Source organism: Carcharhinus amblyrhynchos, chromosome 8 (genome assembly GCF_965287045.1).
Source record: "Carcharhinus amblyrhynchos chromosome 8, sCarAmb.v2.hapA, whole genome shotgun sequence".
Lineage (NCBI taxonomy): Eukaryota > Metazoa > Chordata > Chondrichthyes > Carcharhiniformes > Carcharhinidae > Carcharhinus > Carcharhinus amblyrhynchos.
Window position 1 is genome coordinate 88,117,197 of NC_137331.1, and position 13,759 is coordinate 88,130,955.

Genomic DNA, 13,759 nt, shown 5'->3' on the forward strand with positions numbered 1-13,759 from the left:
TTGTGTCATTTGCAAATTTACTAATCAATCCAGTTACATTTTCCTCCAAATTATTTATATATAGTACAAGCAACAGAAGTCCCAGCACTGATCCCTGAGGAACATCACTTGTCACAGCCCTCCATTCAGAAACACACTCTTCCACTGTTACCTTCTGTCTTCTTTGACTGAGCTAGTTTTGTATCCATTTCGCCAGCTCATCTCTGATCCCATGCGACTTTACCTTCTGCACCAGTGCTTCCCACTACAGATGTGATCAGAGCACTGTGGTTATAGAGTCATAGAGATTTATAGCAAACAGGCCCTTCAGCCCAACTTATCAATGCCATCCTTTTTAAGCCACTAAAATAATCCCAATTGCCCACATTCGGCCCATATCCCTCTATACACATTTTGTCCGTGTAACTGTCTAAATGCTTTGTAAAAAAAAAGTTGTATCCACCTCTACTCCTACCTCTGGCAGCTTGTTCCACTCACCATCCTCTACATCCTTTTGTATCTCTTTCCTCTCACCTTAAACCTATCCCCTCTAGTTTTAGACTCCTCTACCTTTGGGAAAAGAGCAAGAAGTCTCACAACACCAGGTTAAAGTCCGACAGCACTGCTCGTGAAAGCTTCTGATTCCAAATAAACTTGGCGTTGTGAAACTTCTTATTGTGCCCATCCCAGTCCAACACTAGCATCTCCAAATTTTGGGAAAGGATGTTCACCATCTAGCTAATCTACAGCCCTCATTGTAGGTTGTACCTATATCACATGGACTGCAGCAAAATCATCACCACCTTCTCAAGGGCAATTAATAATGGCCTAACCAGCAAGGTCCACAACCCGTGAAAGAATAAAAATACTCCTAAATTGCTTGTGGTGTTACTCAGTCAGTTGATAAAGTTTTACAAAAATGCATACACAGCGAAGCACAAGAATCAAAGATGTGACAAGTAATCCTTCTGGACAGGAAGCGCGTTTCTTCTATAAAAGTTTCAAAGTATGGATTTAAGGAATAAATAATAAATTTTCTCTTGAATGAATGAATGAATGAATACGCAAACTGTCTCATATTGATCCCTTAAACTTCGCCAATGTCGGTTTACAACCCCAGTTCCCAGTAGCCCTAACAAGTGTTTTGTTTGTACCTGGTTTCTCTCCAGTGGTCTGGCGTTTCCGGAAATAGGCTGTCGCTGATCAGTTTTCCCGGGTGGGATAAACCTGAATTTTTTTGCTGCGTTGCCGCTGAGCTGGCTCGGAGCTGCAGATCTTCTCATTTCAAACAGTTATCACTTTGGTAGCAGACAAGACATATATAAGTGTCCATAAATAACGTAGACCCTGTGGTTAAAGAGCGCCTCTGGTGAGCGACCACTTCCTTACTCCAGCTGATTGATGGGGTAATAATGTTGCTCTTTCATTTTATCTTTCCCGCCTTCCCGGAGGCACCGGAAAGTGCTCCATGGTGCGCATGCGCAGCTCCTGCAGCTGGCTTATTAACAAAAAAACTGCAAAGATAAAACAGTTCAGAATGAAGCATCAGCCGACAATGTGCCAAGGATTCGCCTTTCCAATGAAATGGAATTGCCCTTTAAATAATTATGCAATTCTGCCGTACTTTTATGGTACTTCCTTACGGTTTTGAACTACTTACCATTGCTCTTGCCCACTGTGCCTGTACATCGCCTTTGCAAAGCAGGTATGGAAAGGATGCAATGTTTTGTCGGCGTTCATAACCAACAGTTCCAAAATGAAGGACTCTGTTCTCCACAGACTGATCCAGGGACTGACACAGAGATAAACTTGGATTGCGGCTGGAAGATTGTCCTGTCTGGAGACAATACACTTCTCTTTAACGTGTACTTAACGCTCTCTCCACTCACATTGTCTGTACCTTTAAGACTTGATTACCTGTAAAGACTCGCATTCCAATCATTATTTTGTAAACTGAGTTTGTGTCTTTATATGCCCTGTTTGTGACTAGAACTCCCACTCACCTGACAAAGGGGCAGCAAGCGCTCCGAAAGCTAGTGGCTTTTGCTACCAAATAAATCTGTTGGACTTTAACCTGGTGTTGTGAGACTTCTTACTGGGAAGACTGTAAACTCAGTGAAAGATGCACTTTGATTTGCCAAAAATGTGCTGATCTTCCAGTTCAAAGAGCTGTGGACAAGCAAGTATTGTAGACTGGCACACTCCAAGGTCCAACACTAGATGCTGAGAGACATGTGATAACTTGGTAGTGACAACAAATGCTCAGTAGGGAAATTCCACATTCTAAGGTCCTCCCACCATCTTAAGATCATACAAAGTAGGAGTAGGAGCTGACCATTTGGCCTATTAATCCTGCTCCATCGTACCATATAATCATGGCTGATCTCATTGAGGTATTAACAACATTTGGCTGCCTTCTGCCATAACACTTGTCTCCCTTGAAAATCAAGAAATTGTCTATTGCCTTGAATATAGTTCAATGGCCCTGCCTCTACTGGTCTCTGGGATAGAGAGTTTCAAAGATTAACAATCCTCTGAGAGAAGAAATACCTTCTTATCTTAAATAGAAGAACCTTATTTCTAAATTGTGTCCACTATGTGGCTGACTGGTCTGCAGAGTTTTAATATGCTGAAATATCCTCAATCAAGCAAACCTGATTTTTGATTAAAGTTGTTTTTTCACTATGCTGGGATTTCTTGTGGCCAGTGGCCTGGAATTTGTCAAAGTACAGAAGATGTCAGATTTAACAGCTTGGTCAACAGGGAAGAGTTCTTTACAGACTTTTGGAGCCAGTGTTCCTTATCTGGGCATTGGAATGTAAACAAAGTGACTTAAGGGGCCTAAATATGACAAGGTCTGGAGTGACCAACGCCACTACTCTGGCTGTATTTGATTGGCCTAATTGAACAATGCAATTGGGATATCTGATCAAATCACTGGCCAGATAACACAGAATCTTCTGTGGAGAATTGTGGATAAAAAGACATGTGGGCCTTTGTTTGCCAGTGATAACTTGAAAACACAAAGAATTGCAAGAAGACCGGTAACCTGAAGGATGCTTCAGAGAAGGAAAAAGAAGATAGATTCTACATCGAGGATATTTTTTGGCCAAGGTTATCCTAAACTCGGTGGTATCTATTTTGAGTTAAATAGCTAAAGTTGATGTTCAGTTAAAGTTGAAGTTCAGTAAAAAGTTAATGAGTTGCAACTGTTTGAGTTAGTACTGGAAGTATTAAATAAAGAAATTATTGAATTACTGTCCTTGTTTGTCTCATTAAATTGAAAGCTGTGTAAATTAAAAGCCTATAACAACTAGTTCTAAATTTCCCATGAAGGCAAAACATCTTTTCAGCAGCCATCTGACAAGGCCCACTCTACTCACTGTTACTTATAAAAACTAATGGGGAGATGATGGCCTAGTGGTATTATCACTAGTCTATTAATTCAGAAACTCAGCTAATGTTCTGGGGATTTGAGTTCAAATCCCACCATGGCAGATGGTGGAATTTGAATTCAATAAAAAAATCTGGAATTAAGAATCTATTGATGACCATGAAACCATTGTAGGTTATTGGGAAAACCCATCTGGTTCACGAATGTCCTTTAGGGAAGGAAATCTGACATCCTTACTTGGTCTGGCCTACATGTGACTCCAGAGCCACAGCAACGTGGTTGACTCTCAACTGCCCTCAGGCAACTAAGGATGGGTAGTAAATGCTGGCCAGCCGACGATGCCCATATCTCAATAATGTTTGTAACGAATGGATTGAGTTTGGGCTAACAGATAGAAAACAAAGAGTAGACGTAAACAGATCATTCTCAGGCTATGACCAGTGGGATACCTCAGGATCAGTGCCTGGGCCCCAGCTATTCACAATCCATATTAATTATTTGGATGTGGGGATCAAATGTAATGTTTCCAAGTTTAATGATGACACAAAACGGAATGTTAGTTAGGACAAGGATGCAAAGAGGCTTCAAGAGAGGAACTTCAGGACAGTCTCAGTTGGCTCCTCAGGATCATAACGGGAAGGTCCAAGTGCAGGTAAAAGTTGTGAAGATGCATCTGGACCATTTCAAAAATAGGGAACCATCACCACTGCAGAGCCTGTTACCAGCTATGGGGATAACTACTGCTAGTGTTGAGCTATGACTAGTAGTCAACTCTACACCCATCCCTCCAGGACATGGATTCTGAGATGGAAGCAGGAGAGACTGATGCCCCAACTGAAGCAACACCTCTGGACGAACAAGGGTCCATGGATTTAAGGTGCTCCCTTCAGAAGCAAAGGCCTCCAATTTGTTTCACATCCTCAGGTCCAGTCCTGCCTTCAATCAACTCCAGGCTGAATGGCAAGCAGTGGCAAAGGCCCTCCCATGCTCGGGACGTGGGGAAGAAATGGACTTGATGGGAGAGGGATATTATGATGGCCATCAAGGGATATCCTCTTGGACCTCATAGAGTACAAACTCCCCTATTAAGCAAGTGGAGGCTCAATACAGAAGGAGCAGCAGGGGATTTAAAACCTGCTGACTGTATTCAGACTAGCAGTCAAAAGACTCTGGGCTTGACGTGCACTATAGCTGCAGAAGTGGTGCTTTATTCACGTTGTAGAGTGCTGGTGACGAAAGACTGGCCTCGGATTGATTATTACAGATAGGAAAAACAAATATTTTTTAAATGGGGAGGAATTGGGAAGTGTTGATGTCCAAAGGGACCTGTGCTTTCTTGTTCAGAACTCACTGAAAGCAATTAGGAAGGCAAATGGTACGGTAATCTGTGTTGCAAGGGCATTTGAGTATAGGAGTAAGGAAGTCTTCCTGCAATTGTATACAGCCTTGGTGAGACCACACTTGGATTGTGTGTAGTTGGTCTCCTTATCCAAGGAAGGATATCCTGTCCATGCAGGGAGCACAACAATGTTCACTAGACATCCCTGGGATAGCAAGATTGTCCTATGAGTAAAGATTAAGGAGACTGGACCTGAAATAAGAGCATTTCTGAGGCCATGAAAGTAGAGCTAGCTGAACTGAATTGGCAAATTAATTTAAGGACTATACAAGAGTTTGTGGGGAGACCCTGGGAGGGGGTGGGGATCATTATGGGTCTATACAACAGCTGAGCGGAAGCTAGAGGTGTTTTTAATTCTTCTTTTCTGGGTAAATATTAATATAACATGTCCGGAATCATCCAAAGTTTGCGATTTAAACCACAATTTTCAGATGGTTCCCACTGAAAGGCAATTGCCTATGGGAAGCTTGCACTGGAGCTCTAAAGTTACTATCAAACTTAATGAAAAAGCATATAATGATCTGCTGAGTGGCAGATCAGCAGATTGGATATAAAAAACAGCAAAGAATGACTAAAAGATCAATAAGGAGGGGAAAATTAGAGAATGAAAAAATGCTAGCTAAGAACATAAAATAAGATGAAAAGAGTTTATACAGATATTTAAAAAATAATTAACAAAGTGAGTCTAGGCAATTAATAATGCAAAGTAGAAGATGGCAGATGAATTGAACAAGCATGTTGCATTGGCTTTCATTATAGAGGATACAAGTAACGTCCCAGGAATAGCTGAGACTTATAAACACCATGTTTTTTTTGGTGGCATTCAAGCTAGGTGCCCACAAATAAGACCCCCAGCCACAGGTAAATAGCTCCACTGCCTTGTGGGTATCTCAAGAAAGAAGAAGGCTAAAGGAACAAATCTGGACAGAACATTTGGTGTGAGCCCCCTAAGTGATTATAGAACATAGAACACTACAGCACAAACAGGCCCTTTGGCCCACAAGTTACGCCGATCATATCCCTACCTACCAGGCCTATGTATAACTCTCAATCCCATTAAATCCCATTATCTATCATCTATCAGGCTGCAGCAGAGCTGGTACCAAACAGTACTGGTTTCGTCCTTTCCTTTGGACAATACCAGCATTCCAGTGTGAGTCTGTGTGTGTACATGTGCGTGTGCGTGTGTGTGTGGTTGGGGAGAGGGGGGTGCTGTGATGTTTGGGCAACTCAAGTGTTTCAGTACTATTTGCCTAGGCTACAAGGTATTCAGCAAAGATGAGAAAAAAGGAGGTTGGCAATTTGGATCTAAGAAATTATTCAAGTATTAAAAAGGATGAGGGATCAAAGCAAAGTCTACTTTGTTAGAATTAAGGAATAGTAGGAAATCAATGAAATTTGGAATTTATACCATAGATCAACATATAGTGGGAAGGAGATAGAGGAACATACGCAGGCAAATTAGAGACAGGTGCAATAATTTCTAGATAGTGACATTGCAGTTCTTAAATGATCATAATAAAGATTAGGTTAATATGAGCGTACAGGGCAAAGAGGGGAGAGATTCCTGAAACGTAATCAGTATATTCCCAGACCAATGAGAAAGGAAGCAATGTTGGACCTAGTTTTGGGGAATAAAGTGGGGCAAGTGGAATATGGTTTAGTGTGAGAGTATTTAGGGAACAACGGTCATATTGTCTAGGTTTACAATAGTTATGAAAAGGCTATGACACCAGTCAAGGGTAAAAATAATTAATTGGAGGGAGCTAACCTTAGTCATATGAAAGGAATTTCGTTCAGGTTGGTTGAAATCAAAAATGGTGGCGAAAACAGTAACTAATCAATAGGAGGTCTTCAAGGAGTAGCTAGTTCACGTACAGGGAAAGAAATGGCATCGAAAACTGGAGCTTTCTGGATGACTTGATATGGAATTTAAGATGAGACAAAAATAAAGGCCCGCTAAAACCATACAAAGCACGAATTAAACCACATTTGAAATACTGTGATTGGTTTTGGTCCCCATATCTAAGGAGGCATTGGAGGCAGTCCAGAGAAGGTTCACTTGGTTATCTCAGGTATGGAGGAATTTTCTTATGAGGAGAGAGTGAGTAGTTTGGGCCTGTACTCATTGGAGTTTGGAAGAATGAGAGGCTACTTTATATTGAGAATTGATGCTAGGAAGCATGGAGGGTTAAAAATATTGAAGCTTTATTTACAGGGTAGTGTTTACTACATGACTGCTCCTTCACTGGCAGTTTTCCATGCTAGAGACCCGTGATTCACTTCTGACAAAGACATGAACATATTAATCATATTAATACACAGTGCTTCATGCAGCTACCAAGAATCAATATTAATGCATAACATTTCTTCCTCCTCTAAACTGAACCTTCATAAAAAAGTCAAACAAGTGCAACATGAACACTAATCAATAAACGATAATCTATAAATCAATGGTCTTGAGGTCATCACTCTCAGAATGTTTGATGGTGAACCTATAGGTCTTCTTCTTTGCACTGGTTGTAACCTCTGGCATTTCTGCCTTTGCACAAACATCATTGGTGGCTGATTTGACTGGTATCAACACTGTAACTAGAGACTGACTCTGTGTTTGGTCTACAAGTGAGATACTACTTTCCTCAACAACTGAACCCAATATTAAGGAGGTTCCATTTCCAGCAGATTGGTTCTTCCTGCCAACAGCTGGTCTGCCAGATCACATCATCTCTGGTTTGGACAGTATACGAGACAGGTCCAATCTGTGCAAGGATTATGGCAAGAACCCATTTCTCTTCTGTGGAGTAATTCCTAGCAAAAACTGCTTGTCCTTGGGGGAAGGCATGATGTTTTGCTTTGCTTTTCCACTATTCTGTCTTTGTTGTTGTTTCTGTACAATTCCTTTCATTTTCAGAGGTTTCAACAAATAGAATGCCGAATGTAGTTGTCTCCTCATCATTAATAATGCAGGAGAAGTTTTGGTCATAGAATGAGTGGTATTCCTATCCATTGGCTAGGATGTTTGATCAGTGAAACTTATTCCTTGGTTGCTCTCAATGTATGTTTCATCGTTTGGACAAAACGTTCTGCGAATCCATTTGAAGTTGAAGTTTATTTATTTGTCAGAAGTAGGCTTACATTAACACTTCAATGAAGTTACATGTGAAAATCCCCTAGTCACCACACTTCGACGCCTGCTCCGGCACTTTGAGGGAGCATTTAGCATGGCCAATGCATCTACCAGCACATTTTTTGGATTGTGGGAGGAAACCAGAGCACCTGGAGGAAACCCACACAGACACAAGGAGAATGTGCAAACTCCAAACAGTCAGAGATCCGAGCCAGGAATCAAACCCAGGTCCCTGGCACTGTGAGGCAGTAGTGCTAACCGCTGTATCACCATGCCGCCTGACCTAATATGTTTACTGCCACTCTCGTTTAAGAAACTTTCAAATTCTTAGGAGACAAATTGAGATCCATTGTCACTTGTTGTGTATCCTGTCTAACACTCTGGAGGGGCTGATTGTGGACAAGTCCCCAGGACCGGATGGAATGCATCCGAGGGTTCTGAAAGAAATGGCGGAGGTGATAGTGGATGCCTTGGTGGTTATTTTCCAGACGTCGCTGGATTCCGGGGAAGTGCCGGAAGATTGGAAAATGGCTAATGTTACGCCGTTGTTTAAGAAGGGTGCCAGGCAAAAGGCGGGGAATTATAGGCCGGTTAGTTTAACGTCTGTTGTAGGTAAAATGTTAGAATCCGTCATCAAGGAGGAAATAGCGAGGCATCTTGAGGGGAATTGCTTGATAGACAGATGCAGCACGGTTTCGTTAAAGGGAAGTCGTGTCTGACAAATTTACTGGAGTTCTATGAGGATGTGTCTAGGGCGGTGGATAGAGGAGAGCCGGTGGATGTGGTCTTTCTTGATTTTCAGAAGGCGTTTGACAAGGTACCTCACAAGAGGTTATTGCAGAAGGTCAGGGGACATGGAGTTGGGGGTAGGGTGTTAGCGTGGATAGAGGATTGGTTGTCAAATAGGAGGCAGATAGTGGGGGTCAATGGGTGCTATTCGGATTGGCGGTTGGAGTGCCCCAGGGGTCGGTGCTGGGGCCTCAGCATTACCATTTATATAGATGATCTGGAGGAGGGAACCAAGTGTATGGTGTCGAAATTTGCTGATGACACCAAGATTGGTGGAACGGCAAATTGTGCGGAGGGTGTGGAGAGTCTGCAGAAGGATCTAGATAGGCTGGGCGAATGGGCCAGGAAATGGCAAATGGAATTTAATGTTGGCAAGTGTGAAGTGGTCCACTTTGGTAGGAATAATGGTAGGAAGGATTATTACTTACGTGGCGAAAAACTGCAGCAGGCGACGGTGCAGAGGGACCTCGGGGTCCTTGTGCATGAGTCGCAAAAACCCAGCTTGCAGGTGCAGCAGGTGGTCAGGAAGGCGAATGGGATGCTGGCCTTCATAGCGAGGGGGATTAAATATAAAAGTAGGGAGGTCTTGCTGCAGCTGTATAGGGCATTGGTGAGGCCGCAGCTGGAGTACTGTGCGCAGTTTTGGGCGCCGTACTTACGCAAGGATATTTTGGCCTTGGAGGGAATGCAGAGGAGGTTTACTAGGCTGATACCGGAGTTGAGGGGGTTGAGCTATGAGGAGAGGCTGAATAAACTAGGCTTGTACTCGTTAGAGTTTAGAAGAATGAGGGGAGATCTCATTGAGAAGTATAAGATGATGAATGGGATGGATAGGATAGAGGTGGAGAGACTCTTCCCGCTCAGAAAGGACAGTAGGACTAGGGGGCACAGCCTCAAGATAAAGGGGGGGCAGTTTAGAACGGAGTTGAGGAAGAATTTCTTCACTCAAAGGGTGGTGAATCTCTGGAATTCTCTGCCCGTTGAAGTGGTGGAGGCTACCTCGCTAAATATTTTTAAGAAGCGGGTTGATAGGTTTTTGATAAGAGAGGGGAGTAAGGGTTATGGGGAGAGGGCGGAAATGTGGAACTGAGCCACGACAGATCAGCCATGATCTTATTGAATGGCGGGGCAGGCTCGAAGGGCTAGATGGCCTACTCCTGCTCCTCTTTCTTATGTTCTTATGTTCATCTGCCCTGGCAGTCTGGGTCAATACCATTTGGAGTTCAGAAGAACAAGAGGTGATCTTATTGAAACATATAAAACCCTGAAGGGACTTGAGAGGGTGGGTGCCCAGAAAGGACAGTAGGACTGGAGGGCACAGCCTCAAGATAAAGGGGGGGCGGTTTAGAACGGAGTTGAGGAGGAACTTCTTCACTCAAAGGGTGGGTGAATCTCTGGAATTCTCTGCCCACTGAAGTGGTGGAGGCTGCCTCGCTAAATATTTTTAAGACGCGGGTTGATAGGTTTTTGATAGGCAAGGGGATTAAGGGTTATGAGGAGAGGGCGGGAATGTGGAACTGAGACACGACAGATCAGCCATGATCTTATTGAATGGCGGGGCAGGCTCGAGGGGCTAGATGGCCTACTCCTGCTCCTATTTCTTATGTTCTTATGTTCTCAATCAGGATCCAGGAGGAAACCGGACCACCCAGAGAAACCCATGCAAACATAAGGAGAATGTGCAAACACCACACAGACAGTGACCGAGTAGTTTGATGAACTACAAGCTGACAAACTACTTGGCAATGGTAATCTTGATAGTTCATCCACATTAAAGTGTAGACTTGATTGTTGATACTTGATGGTTTAAATATGTCTGGACAATAGCAATGCCCATCTCTGCATTCTACTTGCTGCCAGTGACAAAATTCCTGTGCACAGTCCAAAAATGGCAATTAATGGACGATGGGTCGTCACCAGTGTTAACTTTCTTCCATACAGGAATTGATAGAATTTTTTTACTCCAAGAATAATCCCTAATGCTTCCCTTTCAATTTGTGTGTCACTACTTTCAGCCTTCCTTAAGGTTTGAGTTGCAAAAGCAATGGGTCTTTCTTCATCTAATGGCATGACGTGGAATATCATCACTCCAACACCAAAAGGGGATGCATCACAGGCTAACTATAGGGGTAGGGTAGGATCAAAATGCATAAGAACTTCAGATTTGAAAGACATTTTTTTGGCTTGCGTGAAAGCATTATTGCATTGTTCTGACCACTTCCACTTCTTGTTCTGGCACAAGGTGTAATGCAAATATTTTAAAATAGTTGCAAAATTTGAAACAAATCTTCTGTAGTAAGTCAACAATTCTTGGAACGAATGCAACTGGTACAGGTGCCTTTGTGAAAATCTTGATCTTCAAAGGAGATTTGTGGAGGCCCATGGCACCAATCACATGTCCCAAATACTCAATGGAGGACTGAAAGAACTCACACTTCCTAGCGGATTCTGTCCATAGTCTTCCAATCTCTGAATGGTGACATCCAAATCCTGAAGATGTCCACTTTTTCTCTTCCAGTGACTAGAATGTCAGCCAGATAGATCGTAGAAGATCATAGAAACCTACAGTACAGAAAGAGGCCATTTGGCCCAGAAAGTCTGCGCCGACTACAATCCCACCCAGGCCCCTCCCCCCATATCCTACCCACTAATCCCTCTAACCTACACATCTCAGGACACTAAGGGGCAATTTTTTTTAGCATAGCCAATCAATTTAACCCACACATCTTTGGACATAAGAACATAAGAAATAGGAGTAGGAATAGGCCATCTAGCCCCTCGAGCCTGCCCCGCCATTCAATAAGATCATGGCTGATCTGTCGTGTCTCAGTTCCACATTCCCGCCCTCTCCCTATAACCCTTAATCCCCTTGCCTATCAAAAACCTATCAACCCACGTCTTAAATATATTTAGCGAGGCAGCCTCCTCCACTTCAACGGGCAGAGAATTCCAGAGATTCACCACCCTTTGAGTGAAGAAGTTCCTCCTCAACTCCGTTCTAAACCACCCCTCCTTTATCTTGAGGCTGTGCCCGCTAGTCCTACTGTCCTTTCTGAGCGGGAAGAGCCTCTCCACCTCTATTCTATCCATCCCATTCATCATCTTATATGTCTCAATGAGATCTCCCCTCATTCTTCTAAACTCTAATGAGTACAAGCCTAGTTTATTCAGCCTCTCCTCATAGTTCAACCCCCTCAACTCCGGAATCAGCCTAGTAAACCTCCTCTGCACTCCCTCCAAGGCCAAAATATCCTTGCGTAAGTGCAGCGACCAAAACTGCACACAGTACTCCAGTTGTGGCCTCACCAGTGCCCTATACAGCTGCAGCAAGACCTCCCTACTTTTATATTCAATCCCCCTCGCTATGAAGGCCAGCATCCCATGCGCCTTCCTGACCACCTGCTGCACCTGCAGGCTGGGTTTTTGCGACTCATGCACAAGGACCCCGAGGTCCCTCTGCACCGTCGCCTGCTGCAGTTTTTCGCCATGTAAGTACATAAGAACATAAGAACATAAGAAATAGGAGCAGGAGTAGGCCATCTAGCCCTTTGAGCCTGCCCCGCCATTCAATAAGATCATGGCTGATCTGTCGTGGCTCAGTTCCACTTTCCCGCCCTCTCCCCATAACCCTTAATCCCTTCTCTTATCAAAAACCCATCAACCCGCTTCTTAAAAATATTTAGCGAGGCAGCCTCCACCACTTCAACGGGCAGAGAATTCCAGAGATTCACCACCCTTTGAGTGAAGAAGTTCCTCCTCAACTCCGTTCTAAACCGCCTCCCCTTTATCTTGAGGCTGTGCCCCCTAGTCCTACTGTCTTTTTTGAGCGGGAAGAGTCTCTCCACCTCTATCCTATCCATCCCATTCATCATCTTATACGTCTCAATGAGATCTCCCCTCATTCTTCTAAACTCTAACGAGTACAAGCCTAGTTTAATAGTCCTTCCTACCATTATTCCTACCAAAGTGGACAACTTCACATTTGCCAACATTAAATTCCATTTGCCAGTTCCTGGCACATTCGCCCAGCCTATCTAGATCCTTCTGCAGACTCTCCACACCCTCCGCACAATTTGCCGTTCCACCAATCTTGGTGTCATCAGCAAATTTCGACACCATACACTCGGTTCCCTCCTCCAGATCATCTATATAAATGGTAAATAGCTGAGGCCCCAGCACCAACCCCTGGGGCACTCCACTAGTCACCAACCGCCAATCCAAATAGCACCCATTGACCCCCACTCTCTGCCTCCTATTTGACAGCCAATCCCCTATCCACGCTAACACCCTACCCCCAACTCCATGCCCCCTGACCTTCTGTAATAACCTCTTGTGAGGCACCTTATCAAACGCCTTCTGACTGTGGGAGGAAACCGGAGCACCCGGAGGAAACCCGTGCAGACACGAGGAGAATGTGCAAACTCCACACACACAGTGACCCAAGCCAGGAATTGAACCCAGGTCTCTGGTGCTGTGATAGCACTAGATTCTGTGCAGTCTACTCAGGATCTGACCCATTGCTCTTTGAAACTATGCAGGAGAAATTGTGATTCCAAACAGCAATCTTTGCTACCAGAACAAGCACTTTTTACTTTTGACTGTCAGAGGTTCCTGTGACTTCCAGCCTACATTCATCTGTAAGTAAGCTTGGCTTAGATCAATTTTGCTAAAATGTTGGCCTCCTGCCAATCCTGCAAACAGGTCATTGATATGGTCAATGGGGACCGTCCCTCACATAATACTGGATTTATGGTGATTTTGAAGTCTCCACAAATCTTTATGAATCCATTCCTCTTGGCACTGTTGATATGGCCCATTCACTAATGCTGATAGGTTTCAAGATTCACATCTTCACAAGTTGTTTCAAATCAGCCTCGACTTTCAGCCTGATAGTGTAGGGTAATGACTTTGCGTTCAAGTATTTTGCTTGGCTTCCTTCTTTAATCTTCAATTTAACTGTGGTGCCTTTCATGCTCCCCAGTTTTCCATCAAATACAACTGTGTTTCTTTAGAATTTTTGTGAGGCTTGATTCTCCATTAATCATCAGGTTGATTTTGGCCCAGTTCAGTT

General features: G+C 43.6%; 1 protein-coding gene across 1 annotated transcript in view; it reads right to left on the reverse strand.

Annotated features, from left to right (window-relative positions):
- rad54b (RAD54 homolog B) overlaps positions 1-1,269 on the reverse strand; it is a 124,388-nt gene extending 123,119 nt beyond the window's left edge. The window contains exon 1 of the mRNA XM_080194416.1: positions 1,134-1,269. Coding sequence (XP_080050542.1) covers positions 1,134-1,262 — 129 coding nt within the window. The 5' untranslated portion in view covers positions 1,263-1,269. The remainder of the gene's footprint in view (positions 1-1,133) is intronic.
- Between the last annotated feature and the right edge of the window lie 12,490 nt (positions 1,270-13,759).